At 51.6% G+C, this 19,351-nt stretch overlaps 1 protein-coding gene across 1 annotated transcript in view; it reads right to left on the reverse strand.

The window, feature by feature from the left end:
- Positions 1 to 19,351, reverse strand: part of NOLC1 (nucleolar and coiled-body phosphoprotein 1) — a 98,926-nt gene that overhangs the window by 35,451 nt on the left and 44,124 nt on the right. The window contains exons 5-6 of the mRNA XM_083364202.1: positions 5,206 to 5,353; positions 2,717 to 2,829 (exon numbers count right to left, since the gene is read on the reverse strand). Coding sequence (XP_083220328.1) covers positions 2,717 to 2,829; positions 5,206 to 5,353 — 261 coding nt within the window. The remainder of the gene's footprint in view (positions 1 to 2,716; positions 2,830 to 5,205; positions 5,354 to 19,351) is intronic.

Genomic DNA, 19,351 nt, shown 5'->3' on the forward strand with positions numbered 1-19,351 from the left:
TGTCGTGAGCCAGCCTTCTCCCGCGCGTCGGCTGCATCTCCCGACCATCCGACGCCGCCTTAGAGATCGCCCAGCAGCTGGCCAGCGCGTGCATGCGCAGGACACCTCTGCCGGGACTCACCTGATGCCGGCGGGCTCCGTGGCGTCCTTGCCCGGAACCGGGCCCGTCCGGGTCACAGCGAGCCTGGACGCAATGTGGGAGGGGTCATTTGGTGGCGACAGTCTGGCTGAGTGGCGGCTTCAGAATGCGGTGATAGAGGCTGTGCCCGTTACACCTACTAGCCTGGCTGGGAATGCGTCGTCGTCAGAGCCCGTGAAGGCTGAAGAGGGGTCCATGGACTGGAGCTGGGAGGGGGCCATGCACGGGTGGGTGATGGGCGTGGTGGGAGGAATGGTGGGCCGCGAGGTGGTCCCGGGGTACAATGGAAGTTTACCTGGTGAGCGGAAGACGCCGGGAGGCAGAGGTGAGGCAGGAGGCATTGTCAGGGAAGGGTGGGGTGGAAAAAGGGAGTGGGCGGGTGTAGGCGTGTATGGGTGGGGTGGGCGGTTTATTTATGAGGCCGTCTTTCGCCATTCTCGAGCGCTGGATTTGTCCATTTCCACTAACGTCTCTGCTCCCGAGGATTTACTATTTTCCGACGTATAAGGCGACTGGGCGTATGACGACCCCCAACTTTTGAGAAGATTTTCATGCGTTAAAAAGTCGTCTTATACGCCGGAAAATACGGTATGTGCAAATGTAGCTTTCAAATGGTCCATTAAATTGAGGCTTTACTGTGCTGCACACTTAACTGTTCAAAACATGTAGATAGAATTAAGAGATAGTAAAAATTAAAATTTTCCATATTAGTAATCTATTTAAATGAGCTGCACACTTTGCTTTTTCCACATTGCACAGAACATATAGAAGATTAAAATGCAGTCATAGGCATACTTACCTGGAAATGCAGTCAAATGCTTTAGTGGGGCTTATTAAATGAACAGATAGCGTGAGACTGAGATAAATGACCATTAATGGAATTTTGACAGGTTATAAAACGTTAATGAACAGAGTATGACAGGGCAGCAAAAGTAACTGTCAAGCCCTACCGGCTTGCCACTCGTCGGGGACACCTCATCACGCCAGCACATCTGTCTCCGACGTGCCGGCCAGACTCCGGTGTCCCCTCCGCATCTCTGGAAGCCATTCCCCGCACCAGCACAGAGGAGCGGCTCCCCCTCATTGCTGCCGGCCGGGTATGGCGTCCGAACAACAGGAGCCGAAGCAGCCCGCCACCAGCCAGCTGCCATCCGCGCCTGCGCTGAACGGCTGCGCGGCGCCTGGGTGACTGGCACCGGAGCCGTTGGCTGTGCCTAAGCCCAAACAACAGGAGCATCTGTGGGCGACCGCCGACCGGCCGACGGACACGCCTGCACAGGACGGTCATGTGGTGCTTGGACAGCTGGGACCGGTGTGGGCGACCACCGGCCGGAGATCGGTTGCGCCTGTGCCATGTCCTTTCGGCGCCGCAGTTCTGCAGAGCCCTCAGACCTCCCTCCAGCTGGAACAGGATGATAGAGAGGCAGCCGGATGGACTAGACTGCCGCAGGCAGCCGCCAGCCAGTTGGTGGCCAAGCCTGCACTGTCCTCTTCTTCGGGCGGACCAGTGGTGGGGATGGTTTGGGCGTCGGGGGTAGGGCGGGCTGGTGGCGGGGGCATGAAAGCGGTGAAAGGGCTGCACGGTGCGGGTGGTGGGGTCTGGAAGAGGATGGCTGGGGTTGCACAGGGAGGGGGCAAGATGAGGCTTACCTGGCAGATGGCCCTACAGGTTACCGGCGTTGTGCACGGAGGGAGGCCAGTGTGCAGGGAGGTGGGTGGGGTCTTTATGGAGTAGCGGGCGGATGCCGGTTTGTGCTGAAGGGGTGGGGCTAGGGCGTGTCCACATGATAAAAGAGCGTTGGAGCAGGATGCTGCCAACGCTGACTTTATTGCGGTTTGCTGTGTGTCAGAAGAATAAACCTCGTCACTCGTTCCTTAGCTGTGGTTGTGGTTCATCGTCAAGGACGTTTGTGACAGTAACACAATGCTTTCTGTGCAACACTGTAGACATCAACTTGACCCTCTACTTCCATATCATCAATAGATTTCTCAGGTTAAACTTCTATTCAAAAATATTTTAGAGCAACACATCCTATTATACTTTGCAAATTTCTATGGCAATGACAAACAATGATAGTAAAATGTTATTAACAAAACAAAAGATGCTTGCCATAATTCATATGAATGGGAATGGCTCATGAAATAAACCAGATGAAGCACTCATCAAGAAAATATACCTACAATGGTGCTATTCATTTCTTTTATCATGACTTACCATTTGCTTGCCTTCTAGAACGGCTTATTTTCCATTAAAAAGTTATTCTGTAAGCCAGTTTCAGCAAATCAATCTTCAAAATATCCATTTTATACATGCATGCAGAAGCACACATGAATACAATAGGAATACACATGTATACAATACAAATGTATATAGTAGTCCTCTCACTACTTAGGTTTTCTGTATGTATGAAAATTAGGGAGCTTTTATTTATATATTAGCAAATTTATTGACACTGCAATTTCAACTTTTGGCAGTTTACATACTTTACAAGTCTTCCAAGCAGAAAGATACTTAGCTTTCTATCTTCACCAAAAATAAATAATGACTAGTTGTCATACCAAGTACTCATAACTTACTTTGACAGGCTGATTCTCTTCAGAGCTGGAATCCTCACTACTCGTCTCATCACTGCTGCTGCTACTCTCTGCTTTGCCATTGGTAGTTTTGGACATCACCTTGGTAGGTTTTGCTGCCAATTGTGATTAAAATGTTTCCATTAAATTGAAACATCAGATAACCAGATTAGCTTTAAATATTATATATAGTTTTAACAGTTCCCCCTCTCCTTTACAAATATATCTTTGTAATACAGGTAATCCCAGAGTTACGAGCATTCACTTAGTGCTTGTTCGAACTTAAACGTGAAAAGCACCCCCTAGTGTTTACGAGCAAGTCCCAAAATTATGAATACTGCAGCACCACGTCAGTTGTTTGCCCTTACAAACGACTGCAGAGGATCTGCAACATTCACCCTCCCCCCCAATCTCCACAACTGCTTCCCCCTCCCATCCTGCCACGCAGGCTCAACTTGCAAAATCTGTCTCCTCTCTGGTGTGGTTTCTTTCCCTTTGAGGGAGAGTTGGCTTGGAAATTCTTTTTGCGCTGACAATGGAAACTCCTGGGTGCTGTAATATTGCACAACTTCAAAAACCCATTATCTGCAAAAGAGATCATGGCCCCCAGAAGCTTCCATTCTCCGGGGGAAAAGTGTTTGCATGTCTTTGGGGCAAAGCTTGGAATTGTAGTCGGCTGGGCGCAGACACGAATACTGTTTGTGGCCCAGGTGCGCTGCTTGCTCACATGTGCCAGTCTTAGTTTGAGGGGAGGAACAAAGCCATCAACTGAGCAGGGAGGCATTGCATAGCCACTTGAGTGGAGAGGCTTGTGCTAGCTGGCCAGGTGGGGAATAGGTCAGGCAGGGGTGCTGGCTAGCTGGGGAGGGGGGAATCATGGCTGCCCAGGTGGCCTACGCCGTCAGCAGCTTGGGTGCCCCAGTTCCATTCAAGTTGGAAGAAAGGGGAGGTGCAGCAGCGGGTTTGCTCTCAATAAGGCCGGCGCACGCGAGTGAGCAGCACCACCGGGCCTTACTTTTTGGAGCCGTTTGAGTGGGAGGACGAGGAGAAGGAGAAGGGTGGTGAGGATTTGTGCTGGCTGGCCGGCCAGACAAGGAGTAGGTTGGGCAGGGGTGCTAGTTAGCTGGGGAGGGGGGATCATGGCTGCTCAGGTGGCTGCCGTGGCCGACGTCAGCAGCTTGGGTGCCTCAACTCTATCCAAGTTGAAGAAAACAGAGGCGCAGCAGTGCAATTGCTTTCAAACAATAAGGCCCAGCTTTGCTGCTCACTCACTTGCGCCAGCCTTATTGAGAACAATCCCACTGCTGCACCTCTGCTTTCTTCAACTCATATGGAACAGGGCACTCAAGCTGCTGACAGTGGCGGTCACCTGAGCAGCCATGTTGAAGGCTTTGTTCCTGCCCTCAAAGTAAGACCATGTGAGCAAGCAGGACATCCTGGCCATGGACGCCCTGCCAAGTACAATTCCATTCTTTACCCCACAGACATGCAAACGAAGCAAACACTTTTCCCCCAGAGAATGGATGCTTCTGGGGGCCATGATCTGTTTTGCAGAGAACGGGTGTTTGAACTCATGTGATATTACGGCACACAGGAGCTTCTACTGTCAGTGCAAAACACATTTCCAAGCTAACTCTCCTCTCCCTCAAAGGGAAAGAAACCGAAGCAGAGAGGAGACAGATTTTGCAAGGTGAATCCAGCATGGCAGGATGGGAGGGGGAAGCATGAAGTATCTTAGTGGATCAGAGAGGCCTTCGGGGCCTGTTCCATCACTAGCCCTGCCCCCCCCCCGGCCTTCCCCACCGAGATACCTTATGCTTATGTGCACTTAACAAACCATGCATTCACCCATGCATTCGATTAGTGAATGTGTGGGCGGAAGCAGGGGGCGATCGCATCCGAGGTATGAGATTCACTCTTACAAATCCTAGAGTTACGAATGGAATGGGAAGGCTCCATTCCATTCATAACTCGAGGGCTACCTGTATATCTTTACAAAAATATTTCCAAAAACAGCATCCAAGCTTACTTGGCAACATGTGAAATCAACCAAAGTTCAAAGGACATTAGGCAATTTTCTATAATTAAAAATGTAAATCGTTAGCACTGTAAAACACTAATTCAACTTATTAAGCACAAGAAATAAATAACAGTAAGAACTTTGCTCTTGTATATTACATGGATTCATACATTGAGCAGGAACTGAACTTACAAACCAAACAAAACTAAATGATCCCTTCCAAATTTATCTTTTAATTATTCCATTTTTAACCTGAGGGCATTGCTGTTCTCTAGATTTGCAGCAAGCCTGGGTCATAAGCAATTTATATTATCTTACTTTTCTGTCACTCTTTTAAGATTTCTTCCACACATTTCAATACCAAAATACATTTCATTTTATAAAATCTATCAAAATACATTCATGTCTCCTTTATTCCTTTCACATATCACTTGAATTACTCACAAACGTATAATTTGAAGTTAGCTGTTACCTGAGGCCAGTTTTATGACTTTTGGGGCTCTTTCTGATTTTGGTAGTTGGTACTTTGGAGTTTCATCTTCCGAGTTGCTTGAATCCGAACTTTTAGATGTCTTCTGGGGTTTCGGTTTTTGGAGGGTTGATTGGAGAACTATTCCCTTCTATCAAGATAGGTCAGTATCAGTGTCAATCAATATAATGTAATTAGGATGGAAGTAGGCTTCAACAACAGATGGGTGCAACTTGTTTAAAACTATTGTTCTTCTCACCCAGCATCTATTATTTTAGGAGAGCTGTGTCACTGAGAGACAGTCCTAACTACTCCTAAATATTATTCTCTGTAGTCTCAGATATCAGACAAGCTTATTACAATGAAATTTCAAGAAATCCATGTTTATCTTGCACATTTGCAACATAAAGGATGATTTAAAATAGAATATTTCTTACACGTTTAACAGAATGTAAATGCCATCTGATGAGCCTTACTGTTGGTTCAAACTTATTCACTACTCTAAAATTCGGTTTTTAATACTAACTCTCTTGAGGTATCTGAGAATAAATAGAAACTGAGGGGTACCTCAACTTTGCTGGCTTCACATTATTTTGAATCCTAACAGCAACTGTCAAAACTAAGAATCAGAATAAAATCTATGTTGAAGTAGCTCAGAGTATGTATTTTAAAAAATATTTTCACTGCATTTTTCATTTTCAAATCCTAACAAGTTTCATTCTTCAACATTAACACCCATCCATCCTAATTCAATTACACAATGATAATGTCACTGTTATTTCCTTGAGGAGAGAAGCCTTCGAGTATTAGCTAAATTTTATCAAGAAAAACAATTAGTCAAATGCTTTAAATCTTCTGCTGAAAATCTATCACCCACAAATCGCTTTCATGCACGGAGGGCCACAAATAAGATAATCTGATATGTAAGTCGCAAAGATAACATTTTGGTTCCTTCTGCTGTTAAAACGTTCAAAGCCAAATTCTGCTATGAAACAAACAATTAATTCTATCAATGTACCCAAACTTTATCAAAATAACCTTGTACATGGCTTGATTTATTCCTAACTTACTACTGAGATTTGGATTAGGAGCTCCAGGCACACAATAAAAACTTAGATTTAGATTTATTAAATTTATATGCCGCCCTTCTCCCTAAGGACTCAGGGCGGCTCACAACAATAAAAATTAAAAAAACATAAAGTACAAAATTTAAAAAAGAATTAAACAATTGATGTAATAAATAGATGACAATTTAACCCAATAAAAGCCAAATTTAAAACCATAGTCAGTCCAGGCCCGCTTGTTGGAACATCCATGTCTTCAGGTCACGGCGGAAGGACCGAGGGTCAGGGGCCATCCGCAGCTCCGGAGGCAGTTCATTCCAGAGGGTTGGCGCGCCCACAGAGAAGGCTCTCCCCCGGGGGTTGCTAGCCGGCATTGCCTAGTCGACAGAACCCTGAGGAGGCCGACTCTGTGGGAGCGAACCGGGCGATGGGAGGTTGATAATGGCAGCAGATGATCTCACAAGTACCCCGGGCCTAAGCCATGTAGGGTTTTAAAGGTAATTACCAGCACCTTGAATCGCACCCGGAGGGCAACCGGAAGCCAATGCAGCTTGCACAGGAGTGGTGTAACATGGGAGTATCGAGATCCTCCCATAAACACCCGCGCGGCTGCATTTTGCACCAGCTGAAGCCTCCGGGTGCACTTCAAGGGCAGCCCCATGTAGAGAGCATTGCAGCAATCCAGGCGAGAAGTGACGAAGGCGTGGGTGACCATGCATAGGGCATCTCAGTCCAAAAAGGGGCGCAATTGGCGCACCAGGCGAACCTGTGCAAAAGCCCCCCGGTCACAGCAGTTAGATGATCTTCCAAGTTAAGCCGTGAATCCAGGAGGACACCCAAGTTGCAGGCCCTTTGTGAGGGGAACAATATCTCCCCCCCTCAAAAGAGATGGAACATGTTGGACAATACGAGATGCCGGTATCCACAGCCACTTGGTCTTGGAGGGGTTCAGCCCGAGTCTGTTCCTTCCTATCCAGACCCGCACCACCTCCAGGCACCGGGACATCACGTCAAGGGCATCACTGGGTTGGCTCGGGGTGGAGATGAACAACTGGGTATCATCCGCATAGCCACGGATGATCTCACCCAGCAGCTTCATATAGATGTTAAACAGGAGGGGGGAGAGAACCGAACCCTGAGGTACCCCACAAGAAAGGGGCCTCGGGGTAGATTTCTGCCCCCCTGCCAATACGAACTGCGAATGGCCCAAGAGGTAGGAGGAGAACCACGGTAAAACAGTGCCTCCCACTCCCAACCCCTCGAGCTGTCGCAGCAGGATACCATGGTCGATGGTATCAAAAGCCGCTGAGATGTCAAGTAGGACCAGGACAGAGGAGCAACCTGTCCCAGGCCCGCCAGAGATCATCTACCAGTGCGACCAATGCTGTTTCCATGCTGTAACCAGGCCTGAAACCGGACTGGTACGGGTCCAGATAGTCCGCTTCATCCAGGAATTGTGGAAGCTGACGCGCCACAACACTCAACAACCTTCGCTACAAAGCGAAGGTTGGAGACAGGACAATAATTATTCAATGAGGCCGGGTCCAAGGAAGGCTTCTTGAGAAGGGGTCTCACCACTGCCTCTTTTAAGGGGAAGACACCCTCTATCAATGAAGCATTGACAACTGCCTGGAGCCAGCCCCCTGTCATCTCCCTTGCAGCCGAAACTAGCCAGGAGGGACATGGGTCCAATAAACAAGTTGTAGCACTCAGTCTACGCATAATCCTGTCCACATCATCCAAAGAAACAGGGTCAAACTCACCCCAAATGTTATAACCAAGGCCTGCCCACTCCATCGGATTCCACCCAGTCTGAGTCCAAACCAGTCCGGATCTGAGCGATTTTGTCCTGCAGATACTGTACAAATTCCTCAGCCCTACCCTGCAAAGGGTCATCCCTCGGTGGCTGGTTAAGCAGTGAGCGGGTCACTCTAAACAGGGCGGCTGGGCGGTTATCTGCGGACGCAACGAGAACGGAAAAGTAAACACGCTTTGCCACTTCCAGCGCCACTAGGTAAGACTTAAGTTCTTAGCTGTGTTCGGTCAGATTCGGATCTGCTGGACCTCCAACAGCTCTGTAGGTGTCTTTTCCGGCGCTTCATCTCTCGGAGTCCCTCGGTAAACCAGGGGGCCACCCAGGATCTGCGCCGGGTCAGAGGCTGCAAAGGCACAACTCAATCCAAGGCCCCAGCAGCCGCCGTCTCCCAGGCTGCTACTATGGCCTTGGCAGAGTCATGGGCAAGGGAAGCAGGAAATGTCCCAAACTCCGTCTGGAACCTCTTATGAAACTAAACAATGGAAGAAATTCAATTGTTTTTGTAAGTGAATGTAATTTCTAATATTTAAAAAAGCACAGCAATTGACTTTCTCCCACAAGAAGAGGAGGACCCCGGAGCAGCAGCACAGTGCGTTGCGACAGGAAGACCCATCGAGCCCCATCCGGGTTATGGGGTTGCAGACCAGCCAATGATGGCAAGGAAGCCGTTGTTGCAAAGTGGAGGTTGTGTGTCACTGCCCCCTCAGTTCATATAGCAGTGACCAGCACGGAGGCCTGGGACCTGGGCAGCATGGCACAGGTCACACACACCCCCGCCAGAGAGAGTAATGCATGTCGGCAACGCATTGGACATCCAAGGCAGGGCGCCATCCAGTCTCCATCCTGTAGAAGAAAAGTTGGATGGGATAACTCTCTGTGGGCTGTGGCCTCCCCTTGGCATCTCTCACTTGCTTGATGTACCCTCATGCAAGCGAACAAATGTTGGACATACTTCCTGATCACTCATCTTCCTTATCTTGCACCAGAGTGGCCCACAACATGGAAGCGGCTATGCAGCTATGCCAGGCGCAACTTCACAGCTCTGCTGCTTCCCGGTCCCACTGCCATTGCTGATGTTGTCCGTAGGAGTAGTGGGAGGCCTGCCCAGCCTCACTTCTTTCTCTCTGCACTCTCTGGTGGCAAGGTAGTGGTGGGAAAAAATGCAGCCCAGGACGTTGGGGGGCAAGGAGCGGGTAGGAAAGCCACGTGGCACCCACCCCTCAACAGCCTGCTCCGTGCCTGACCATGAAACCATCCCATGGCCCAAGCCAGCCCTGGGTGGTCATCTTGTGAGGCCACGGCATGCAAGGTAGTGCCTGGCTAACTCCAGTAATGATCCTTAGGCTACCCCCACCCGGCCCCACCACCTGCCTCACCTTGCCCCAAAGTGGCAGCACCAGCAGCAGGAGCCCTGCTGCCCATCAGCCTCCCCCAGCCTGGGAAGCCCAGCCCAAGCAAGGAGAGTGAGCACAGCAGCAGCAGCAGACTAGAGTAGGCAAATGCAGCCGGGCATCCCCTCGGGGAAGCGTTGTGGGGCACCAGAGTCCTGGCAGCTTGGAGCTCAAAGGCCAGGCCCGACATCCGCTACCCAGGGCCCCCTACGTTGCTTTCTGGGGGCCCCACGCGACCCACAAGTTAGGAGGCTCCTCTGATGGATCGGGTTCCAGCACACCCCCTGGTCCCACCCCCTTCACTGAAGAACCCTCGATTCCCTCAGCCCCACCTGGGTCCTGAGACACCTAATGCAAGTGACATTGAGCTGGCCACACCCACCCAGTCATCCGTGACCATCCCAACCATACCTACCCAGCTCCCTGAGGATAAGCACAATGCTGATGCGGCCCTCAATGAAATCAAGTTTGATACCCCTCTGCTATATCCAATAAAATGATTTTTTTTTCTACAATACAAAGTTCTGTCCTTGAAGTTGGTGAAGGGAGACTTAATAACATTCCTTATCTAAATCATCATTACATAAGCTCAGTTATAACTATGCATATGCTCAGTTATAAATATTGAAGCAATAAGTCATGTCTAGATGCATTCACTGTCTACTGTACCAGAATTGGTGACCTACTTTATTGCATCTTTTTTTAAGTAGAAAAATTGGACCAAACAGCTGCTAATTATTGTTTTTATGATTTCATTGTTGGGATTTGTGCATAACGTGTTTCCCTGAAAATAAGACCCGGTCTTTTTTTTTTTTGCCTCCAAAAGAGGCACTAGGTCTTATTTTCAGACAATGTCTTACCTTAGGACCACCACAGCCAGGCGTCCCACATCCTGACACCTGTCATGCTGCTGCTTGACTTCTTCAGTGGCCACTTGCGGCCAGAAGCCATGTACCTCAGGGATCCCCAACCCACGGTCCATGGACCAGCACCAGGCCGCGACATACCAGCAACTGGGCCACGCAAACAAGTGAAGGCCCATCTGCTGGATACAGGTAGCACACGAAACTACAAGCCCTCTGGTCCATGGAAAAATCTTTCACCACAGAACCAGTCCTTGGTACTGTTGTGATTCAGCGTCAGCCTGTGATACTGGCAGCTGAGTTTGATGATTCTGAAGAGGAGGAGGAGGAGGGGTTTGGAGAGCCTTTGGTGTCAGAGGGAGGCTCTGATGCACTGCAGGACTCTCAGCCTGGCCCCTCCTGTCATATTCCTCATCAGACTCAGCTGTGTGAGCACGAGGTATTGGACGTAGATGATTCACAACTGAATCTATTCAGGGATGCTAGGAGCAGGAGGCAATCCAGCAGAGTAGAACAGAGAAAGGCCATGAGACAACTCGGTGAGAGGAGGAGAAGGCAATCAGAAGCCACGCCTTGAGACTGCTGATAAAAGGGGAAGGTGTGGGAGGTGCTGGTTGCTGAAAGCAACTGTTTGAAGATCTTCTGCTAGAGTCCTGGTCTGTTATTCCTGTTTAACTCATTTGAACTTTTGGTTTAACTCTTGTTTGAACTTTTGATTTCTTTGTAAATAAATTTGGTTGGGTTTTTCCAGCCTGTTGACTATAAAAAGGGGTTGTCCCTGACATTCAAACAGGGCCAGTCATAGGCTGGAACAGAACAGGTGCCCAAAAGCTTGGGGACCTCTGATGTGGTGCATTGCGCTGTTGCTGCTACTCATGGCAGGAGGCTGCATGGTGCTTCGGGCCATTTCTGCTCCTTGTGGTAGGATGCTGCATGGTACTTTGTGCTGTTGCTGCCACTAATGGCAAGAAACCGTGTGGCTCTTTGGGCCAGTGCCGTCGCTGGTGGCAGGAAGCGACGTGGCGACCTGCTGCAAGCATTGGCAACGGCATGGAGCGCTGTGCAGTTATGCCGTGAACAGCAGAAATGGCCCAAAGAACCACGCAACATTTATTTATTTATTTGTTTGTTTTTTATAAACCGCCCTTCTCCCGAGGGACTCGGGGCGGTGTACAGAGTAAGGTAGATATACAGATTGAACAATAAAAAACAATAGTAAAAACAAACTGGGACCCCAATTAAAGCTATCACGCCAGGCCGGACTGCTGGAACAGGAAGGTTTTTAAGTCGCGCCGGAAGGTGCGGAGGTCGGGGGCCATCCGGATTTCGGTTGGCAAGCAGTTCCAGAGGGCTGGCGCACCCACTGAGAATGCCCTCCCCCTGGGGGCCACCAGCCGACATTCCTTGAGCGGTGGCACCCTGAGGAGGCCCTCTCTGTGGGAGCGCACAGGACGGTGGGGTGCTGACATTGGCAGAAGGTGCTCCCGTAGGTAGTCCGGACCCATGCCATGTAGGGCTTTGTATGTCATTGTTAGCACCTTGAATTTCACACGGAAGGCAACCGGAAGCCAGTGCAGCGTACGGAGGAGAGGTGTGATATGGGAGTATCGGGAGGCTCCCAAGAGTGTCCGTGCCGCTGCACTTTGCACCAGTTGAAGCTTCCGAGTGGATCTCAAGGGCAGCCCCATGTAGAGAGCGTTACAGTAGTCTAGGCGAGAGGTCACAAGGGCATGGGTGACTGTACGTAAGGCATCCAGGTCCAGATAAGGCCGTAGTTAGCGAACTAGTCGAACCCGGGAGAAGGCCCCCTTGGTCAAAGCTCCTATGTGATCTTCCAGGGAGAGCTGCGAGTCTAGGAGGACACCCAGGTTGCGGGCCCTATCAACAGGGGGTAGTAACTTGTCCCCGATGTTAAGGGATGGGACGTTCTGAATATCCTGGCTTGCCGGTACGTACAGCCATTCAGTCTTGTCCGGGTTCAGTTGAAGCCTGTTCCTCCCCATCCATTCCCGGACCGCTTTCAGGCAGCGGGACATCACGTCGAGGGCATCACTGATATTGTTTGGAGTTGAGATGAAAAGCTGGGTGTCATCAGCATACTGATGGTACCCTACTCCAAAGCTGCGAATGATCTCACCCAGCGGTTTCATGTAGATGTTGAACAGGAGAGGCGAGAGGACCGACCCGAGGGACTCCGCGAGAGGCCTCGGGGTCGACCTCTGTCCCCCTGCCAGCACCGACTGCGAGCGACCCTGGAGAAAGGAGGAGAACCAATGCAGAATCGTGCCTCCCACTCCCAGTCCCCTGAGGCGTCGCAGTAAGATACCATGGTTGATGGTATCGAAAGCCGCCGAGAGGTCTAATAAGACTAGGACAGAGGAATGGCCCCTGTCCCGGGCTCTCCAGAGATCATTCATCAGAGCGACCAATGCCGTCTCCGTGCTGTAGCCCGGCCTGAAACCCGATTGGTACGGGTCTAGATAAACCGCTTCATCCAGGATCTGAGGAAGTTGGTGCGCCACCACGCTCTCAACAACCTTCGCAAGGAAGCGAAGATTGGAGACAGGACGAATGTTATTCAAAGAGGATGGGTCCAAGGTGGGCTTCTTGAGGAGAGGTCTCACCACCGCCTCCTTCAAGGCGGTGGGGAAGTGACCCTCACTCAGAGAAGCAGAGATGACCGCTAGGAACCAGCCTCGTGTCCCCTCTCGAGCTGCATAGGCCAGCCAGGAAGGGCACGGGTCCAGTAAGCATGTGGAGGCGCTCAACCTTCTCATAATCCTGTCCACTTCCTTAGGAGTCACAGGATCAAATTCCTCCCAGATGACGTCGACAAGACTGTCCATGTCTTGTTCTTCCAGCTCAGCCCAGTTGGAGTCCAGGCCAGTTCGAATCCGAGCAATTTTATCCAGCAGATATTGACCGAATTCCTCGGCTCGACCCTGCAAGGGTTCCTCCCTCACCTCTTGGTTCAATAGGGAGTGAGTCACCCTGAAAAAGGCAGCCGGGCGATTATCTGCGGACGCGATGAGGGTGGAAAAGTAGTTGGATTTTGCCACCCTTATCGCAGCGAGATAAGACCTGGTGAGGATTCTTAGTCGCAATCGGTCGGATTCGGATCGACTGGATCTCCAACGGCTCTCTAGGCCCCGTCTCCGACGCTTCATCTCCCGGAACTACGCGGTGAACCATGGGGCTCGCTGGGATCTGCGTCGGGTCAGAGGCCGCAAGGGTACAACTCGGTCCAGAGCCTCCGTGGCTGCCTTTTCCCAGGCTTCCACTAAGGCATCCGCCGAGCTGTGAGCAGGGAGTGCATGTGTGTCCCTAAGCGCTGCCTGGAACTTATCAGGGTCCATTAGGCGCCTAGGGCGGTACCATCTGACTGGCACCGTGCACCCACGGTGGGGGGTGGCAAAGGGGAAGTCTAGCCGCAGGAGGTGGTGATCGGTCCATGACAGGGGCGTAACAGTCGTGGCACCCCCACCGATATCATCACGCCACCCTCCAGACAAGAACACCAAGTCTGGGGTGTGGCCTCTCTCATGAGTCGGTCCAGAAATTATTTGCGACAGGTCCATGGCCGCCATGGAAGCCATGAACTCCCGAGCCAGTTCTGACAATCCTCCCAGGGACGGTAGGTTAAAGTCGCCCAAGACCATGAGTTTTGGGAATTCAACCACCAACCCTGAGAGGACATCGAGTAGCTCGGGCAGGGCCGCCGCTGCACGATTAGGTGGTAGGTACGCCAGCAGCAGGCCCAACTGCGCCCCTGGGCCGTATCTCAGTAGGAGAGACTCACACCCGACCATCTGAGGGACGGCGGTCTCTCGCGGGCTAAGGGATTCCCTGATGATAACTGCCACTCCCCCGCCCCTCCCGTGGGTCCGAGGCTGGTGCAGCACCTGGAAACCTGGCGGGCAGAGGTCAACCAGAGGGACACCACCCTCTGGGCCCAGCCAGGTTTCCGTGATGCAAGCCAGGTCCGCATGCTCGCTCTCCACTAGGTCACGAATGAGGTGAGCTTTGTTAGCTACGGACCTGGCATTCAGGTAGACCAGCCTTAGCATAGGAGGCTGCACACCTTCGCTCCCGGGTCCTCCGGGGGAGTACAGAGGGTCGGAGCGTCTCACCGCTTGTACAGAGCGGAGATGACACTCCCGGTGACGATACGGCCCTCTGTCTGTGCACCTTCTGCCGTTCCCCACCATCCTGGGAATGGGTTGTTTGTCAGTAGGCCACTGGGTATTATCGGTGACTGGTCCTCGTTTTACACCGTCGCGAATGGTCGTAGGCCTGGCCTGCGTTATGGTGGCTGGAAGGCGTGCCTTTCCCGCGCAACCATAGTCTTCTCCCACCCCCCTCCCTAACCCCACAAAAAACTTAACTAAGAACTTAATCAGGGGCCTCTTGTTGGGCTTATGCTGGAGGCCCCTGACCCTGCCCGGCCATCTCTCAGAGGCCCAGTGGTCGGGCCCGTCATCGAGATTGGATGTAGTGCAGGCGGGTCGCACCCAGGAGAGGGGGGAACCCCTGAGGGCGTGCAGTACTGTGCTGGAGTATTGAAGGAGCATAGTCACAAGGGGTTCCGGGAAGGCAGTCCCCTGGATGGTGAATTTGCAGGAGGGTCAAGTCGGGTAGGTGGGTTTCTGGATCGTCACCCTGCCACTGCCACTTGGCCGGGCGAACCCCCAGAAGCAGGCCACTCCTCATCCTCTCACGATGGGTTGTGTCTCTGCTTCCGGAGGTGGTCCAGAACGTACTCTGGGTGAAGCATACCCCATAGAGCTCTCACCTCTATGGGGTTGCAGGTGTAAGGCCAAGCCACTCTGCCACCGTGGCTTGCACCCAGGCCCGTTATGTCCTGTGGGGGGAGAATGGGCAAGGATGGTTGAGAGTGGGCAGAAGGCAAGGTGGAGGGATTCATTAACTGGCGTCAGCTTTGGTGGTTCAGCCGCCCAAACAGTTTCCTCCCTGATCCTCTGGGCGTTGTTCCTGGCCGCAGCTCCATAGGCCCCCATTGGTTGGGGACCGTCCGGAGCGCGGCATCCCAGAGGCATGGGAGTCCCTGGTGTCATGTCGCTGCTGTTGCCGTCTCCATTCAAGGTGCCTCGAAGAGGTGGCTCAGGGTGTGGGCCGTAGATGCCTCGCCGTCGCCGCTACCGCCGCTGTCAAAGGCCCCCGGGCAAAAACGGTCGACCGGGGCCTGGAGAGGCTGTCACCGCCGCCCTCGCCCCCGCCGCCACCGCTTTCTCGGGGCAGACTCGGTCACTGATGCCCGCTGTCGCTTCTTTGGGCAAAAAGCAGCCAAATGCCCAGGGTCCCCGCAGTAAAAACACAACCCCCCCGATCGTCGTCTGTTCATTTCACTCACCAATAGACAAGACCTGGCGGCACCCAGCTCCATTGGCTCATCCCTTTGAACTGGGGTCTCACACACAACAGGGGCTGCAGGGGTCTGTGGGGTGGCATGGCGACTCCTTCGCTGCTGCAACCGAGCATCGATCCGCAGGCAGAGATGGATCAGCCCATTCAGGTCTGAGGGAATATCCACACGGGCCAGCTCATCCAACATCTCCGACAATCCATCCTGGAAGGCATCCACAAGCGCAGCCTCATTCCAGGCGGAATCCTGGCTAAGCAGCCGAAAATCGCTGATATAGCCCTATAGGGGGCGTTGACCCTGCCTCAGAGATTTCAAGCGTATAGTAGCGGTCTGCGTCTTTATAGGGTCATCATACATCAGACGCATATGATCACAAAACCTCACAAAGTTAGGTTGAGCCAGCAGAGGTGTGCCCCAACGAGCTACATCACCCGAAAGAAGGCTTAACACAAACCCCACCTTATCCCGGTCAGTGGGGAAATCAGCTGCTCTCACGCTGATAAAGAGCTGGCATTGTCCCAAGAAAGCAGTTCTGGATTGCCAGTAAATTTATCCGGCATCGCAAATTGGCATTTTCTCCTGGGTGGGGGTGATGGTGGGGGTGCAGCATGGACCTGAGCTTGCAGTTGAGCCACCTGAGCTGCCAACAAAGTGCGTTGCTGGGTGAGCTGGGCATTCTCAGCACGTAGCTGCTCCATAATAATAGTAGGGGTGGGAGGCTGAAGGCAAACTGTTCTGTACCAGCCTGCTACCAACATAAAACAGAGCAAAACCAAACACGAACCATGAAACAGGAGCTATTCGAACGGTTGCCTTCAGCAAACCAGCCCTCCCACACATTCCCCTTTTAAACAGTTCAAGGCGTGGCTTCTCTCTGCCTCCTTCCGAGGTGCCCCATTTCCTTCCTCTGTTTACTCCTGATTGACTGCCTCCTGCGTCGGGCGTCCTTGAACAGGGCCAGCTGTGGGTCATCTTCATCCACGCTGCCAGGAGCTAGACCCAAACAACCAGGAGAATTGGTCTGGTTGTCAGAGTGGATTAAGCCCAGCAGAGACTCCAGGCGTCTCGGAGCAGCCAGGCCAGCTGAGATTGAATACTCGTGTGAGTGGAAAATCCTGTCTGCAGATCAGACTGCCTGCCAGACCCAGGAGTCCCCTGTGAAACCCTACAGACCCATAGAAACAAAGGACCCCAGCCTTGGGCCTCTGCAGCAATGGGAGGTTGGGAAGCTCCCACAAGTGAAAGGCCAACAAGCTCTGAGCTTGCCCCAGCTAACAGAAGCCTTGCAACAGCTGAGGGTGGTGCAGAAGCCTGGAGATCAGGATTTGGTGGGAGGACAACAGCAAGGGTGGCAGCAGCAGGACCCAAACGTGCAACCCCTGAATGTACAGCAGGACCAGTTGGGCCAGCAGCAGGGGGGGCCCTGGCAGCCATTAAAGTAGCAACCAGAGTGGGGCCAGCAGCAACTGGAGACCCAACAACACAAGGGGGGCCCCTGTCACCCAGTGAATCAACAACCAGGAGGGGCCCAGCAGCAACTGGGGGCACAACAGCAGCAGTGGGGGCTCCAGCAACTGTTGATCCAACAACTAGGTTGGGGCCAGCAGCAATGGGGGCCCCAGCAAGCAATGATGAGCCCATCCTTCAGAGCAACTTTCGATGGGGACCCAGAGAAACTGATTTTTTTCCTCAACCAAGTACACTCTCACTTGAATCACTGGGGTCACTCTTACTCGGACCCAGGTGCGATGGTCGATGTGATTGCATCCAACCTAGAGGGAGAAGCATCTGAATGGTTGAACAATTTATTTAACGAGCAGGCCCCTGAATTAGAGGACCCCCACCTTTTCCTCTGGGGCTGAGGGAAATATTTGAGGAAAAGCAGAAGAACAAATCCATAAGATGAAGGAAGCTGGCCGGCCTGCCCTAGAGTACGTGCGGGAGTTTCAAAAGATGGCAGGTCGGATAGAGAGATGGCCTGAGCAATCAATGATTCATCTTTTTAGAGAAGGGTTAGATGACCACCTTTCTCAGTCATGTATCTTCCGAGCTGTACCCGACCAGCTGCATGAGTGGTACCAGACAGCGGTGAAATTAGATGTCCAGCTCGCCCGCTATAAAAAGCCTCCCCCACCTGAAGCTGCGCCAAAACCAGGATCCAGATGGCTACCACCCCTCTGAAAACCCTGGACTGCTACTACCAAAAGACCTAGACCACCTACAGGTCCGCTAATCAAGTGCTTTCGATGTGGACAGCAGGGACATCGAGCAGCGAACTGCCCAGTTCTTTACCCGCAGCAGCATACTAGACCAGATCGAACAACGAGGAAGAAACCCGCACAGCAGCCATTGAGAGAAAAGTCCAACTGGGCCACCCAGGATCCTTTTACCCAGGTTACGTCCCCCACCCAGGAGGACACTGGCCCACCGACCGGACCCACCCCCACTTTACTCAGTTTTGACAGCAATGTTGAAGGGGAGAACAACCCAATGGTGAGTCGACGCATCCTGCCTTTTTTATTGCCTGCTAAACTCATAATCCTTAAGTCAGGGGCACAAGTAGACCTGAAAATGCTACTCGATGCCGGCTGCTCCCGATGCATCATTAGCCTGTCATGTGCCTTGAGACTGGGCATACGGGCCAAGCCGCTCTCCAAACCTGAATAGACTATAAGGGCCTTAACGCTGTGAGTGTGGAAAACCCTCTCCCCCTCCTGAAAGACTTGCTAACCCACCTGGCAAAGGGGAGCATCTTCACTAAGTTAGACTTGAGAGAAGCATATTACCGGGCAAGAATAAAGGAGGGGGATGAGTGGAAGACAGCCTTCAACTGCCCCTTGGGGAGCTACCAATTCAAAGTCATTCCATTTAGACTGCAGGGGGCCCCAGCCGTATTTATGCAGTTGATTAATGAGGTCCTACATGAACACCTATACAAAGAGGTCTTGGTATACCTTGATGACATCCTCACCTTCCGGGTGAGATTCAAGGTGCTGGTGATGACCTATAAAGCTCTAAATGGCATGGGTCCGGGTTATTTACGGGAGCACCTTTTGCCAGCGTTAACTTCCCATCGCCCTGTGCGCTCCCACAGAGAGGGCCTCCTCAGGGTGCCGTCGGTCAGGGAATGTCGACTGGCGGCTCCCAGGGGGAGAGCATTCTCTGTGGGCGTGCCTGCCCTCTGGAATCAGCTTCCGGTTGAGCTCCGGATGGCTCCCGACCTTCGCTCCTTTCGCTGCAACCTGAAGACTTGGCTATTTGAACTTGCCGGCCTGGACTGAGGGACTGGGATTTTAGATCTTAAATTTTTAAAAAATTAAATTTTAGAATGTGTTTATTGTTTAGGGCTATTTGATTTAATTTTATTTTAATTTTTATACATTATGTGTTGTTTATAATGTTTTAATTGCCCTGTACATCGCCTCGAGTCCCTTCGGAGAGGGGCGGTATATAAATCCAAATAAATAAATAAAATAAATAAATAAATATACAGCACATAAAACTGGTCAGAAAAGCGTTAAAGAAACTATTGAATGCCAAACTTTATGTCAAATTGTCAAAATGTGAATTTCACCAAACCCGATTAGATTATCTTGGCTATAGAATTTCCAGTGAGGGTATCGAAATGGAAA

The sequence above is a fragment of the Vipera ursinii genome, assembly GCF_947247035.1.
Source record: "Vipera ursinii genome assembly, chromosome: 5".
Classification (NCBI taxonomy): domain Eukaryota; kingdom Metazoa; phylum Chordata; class Lepidosauria; order Squamata; family Viperidae; genus Vipera; species Vipera ursinii.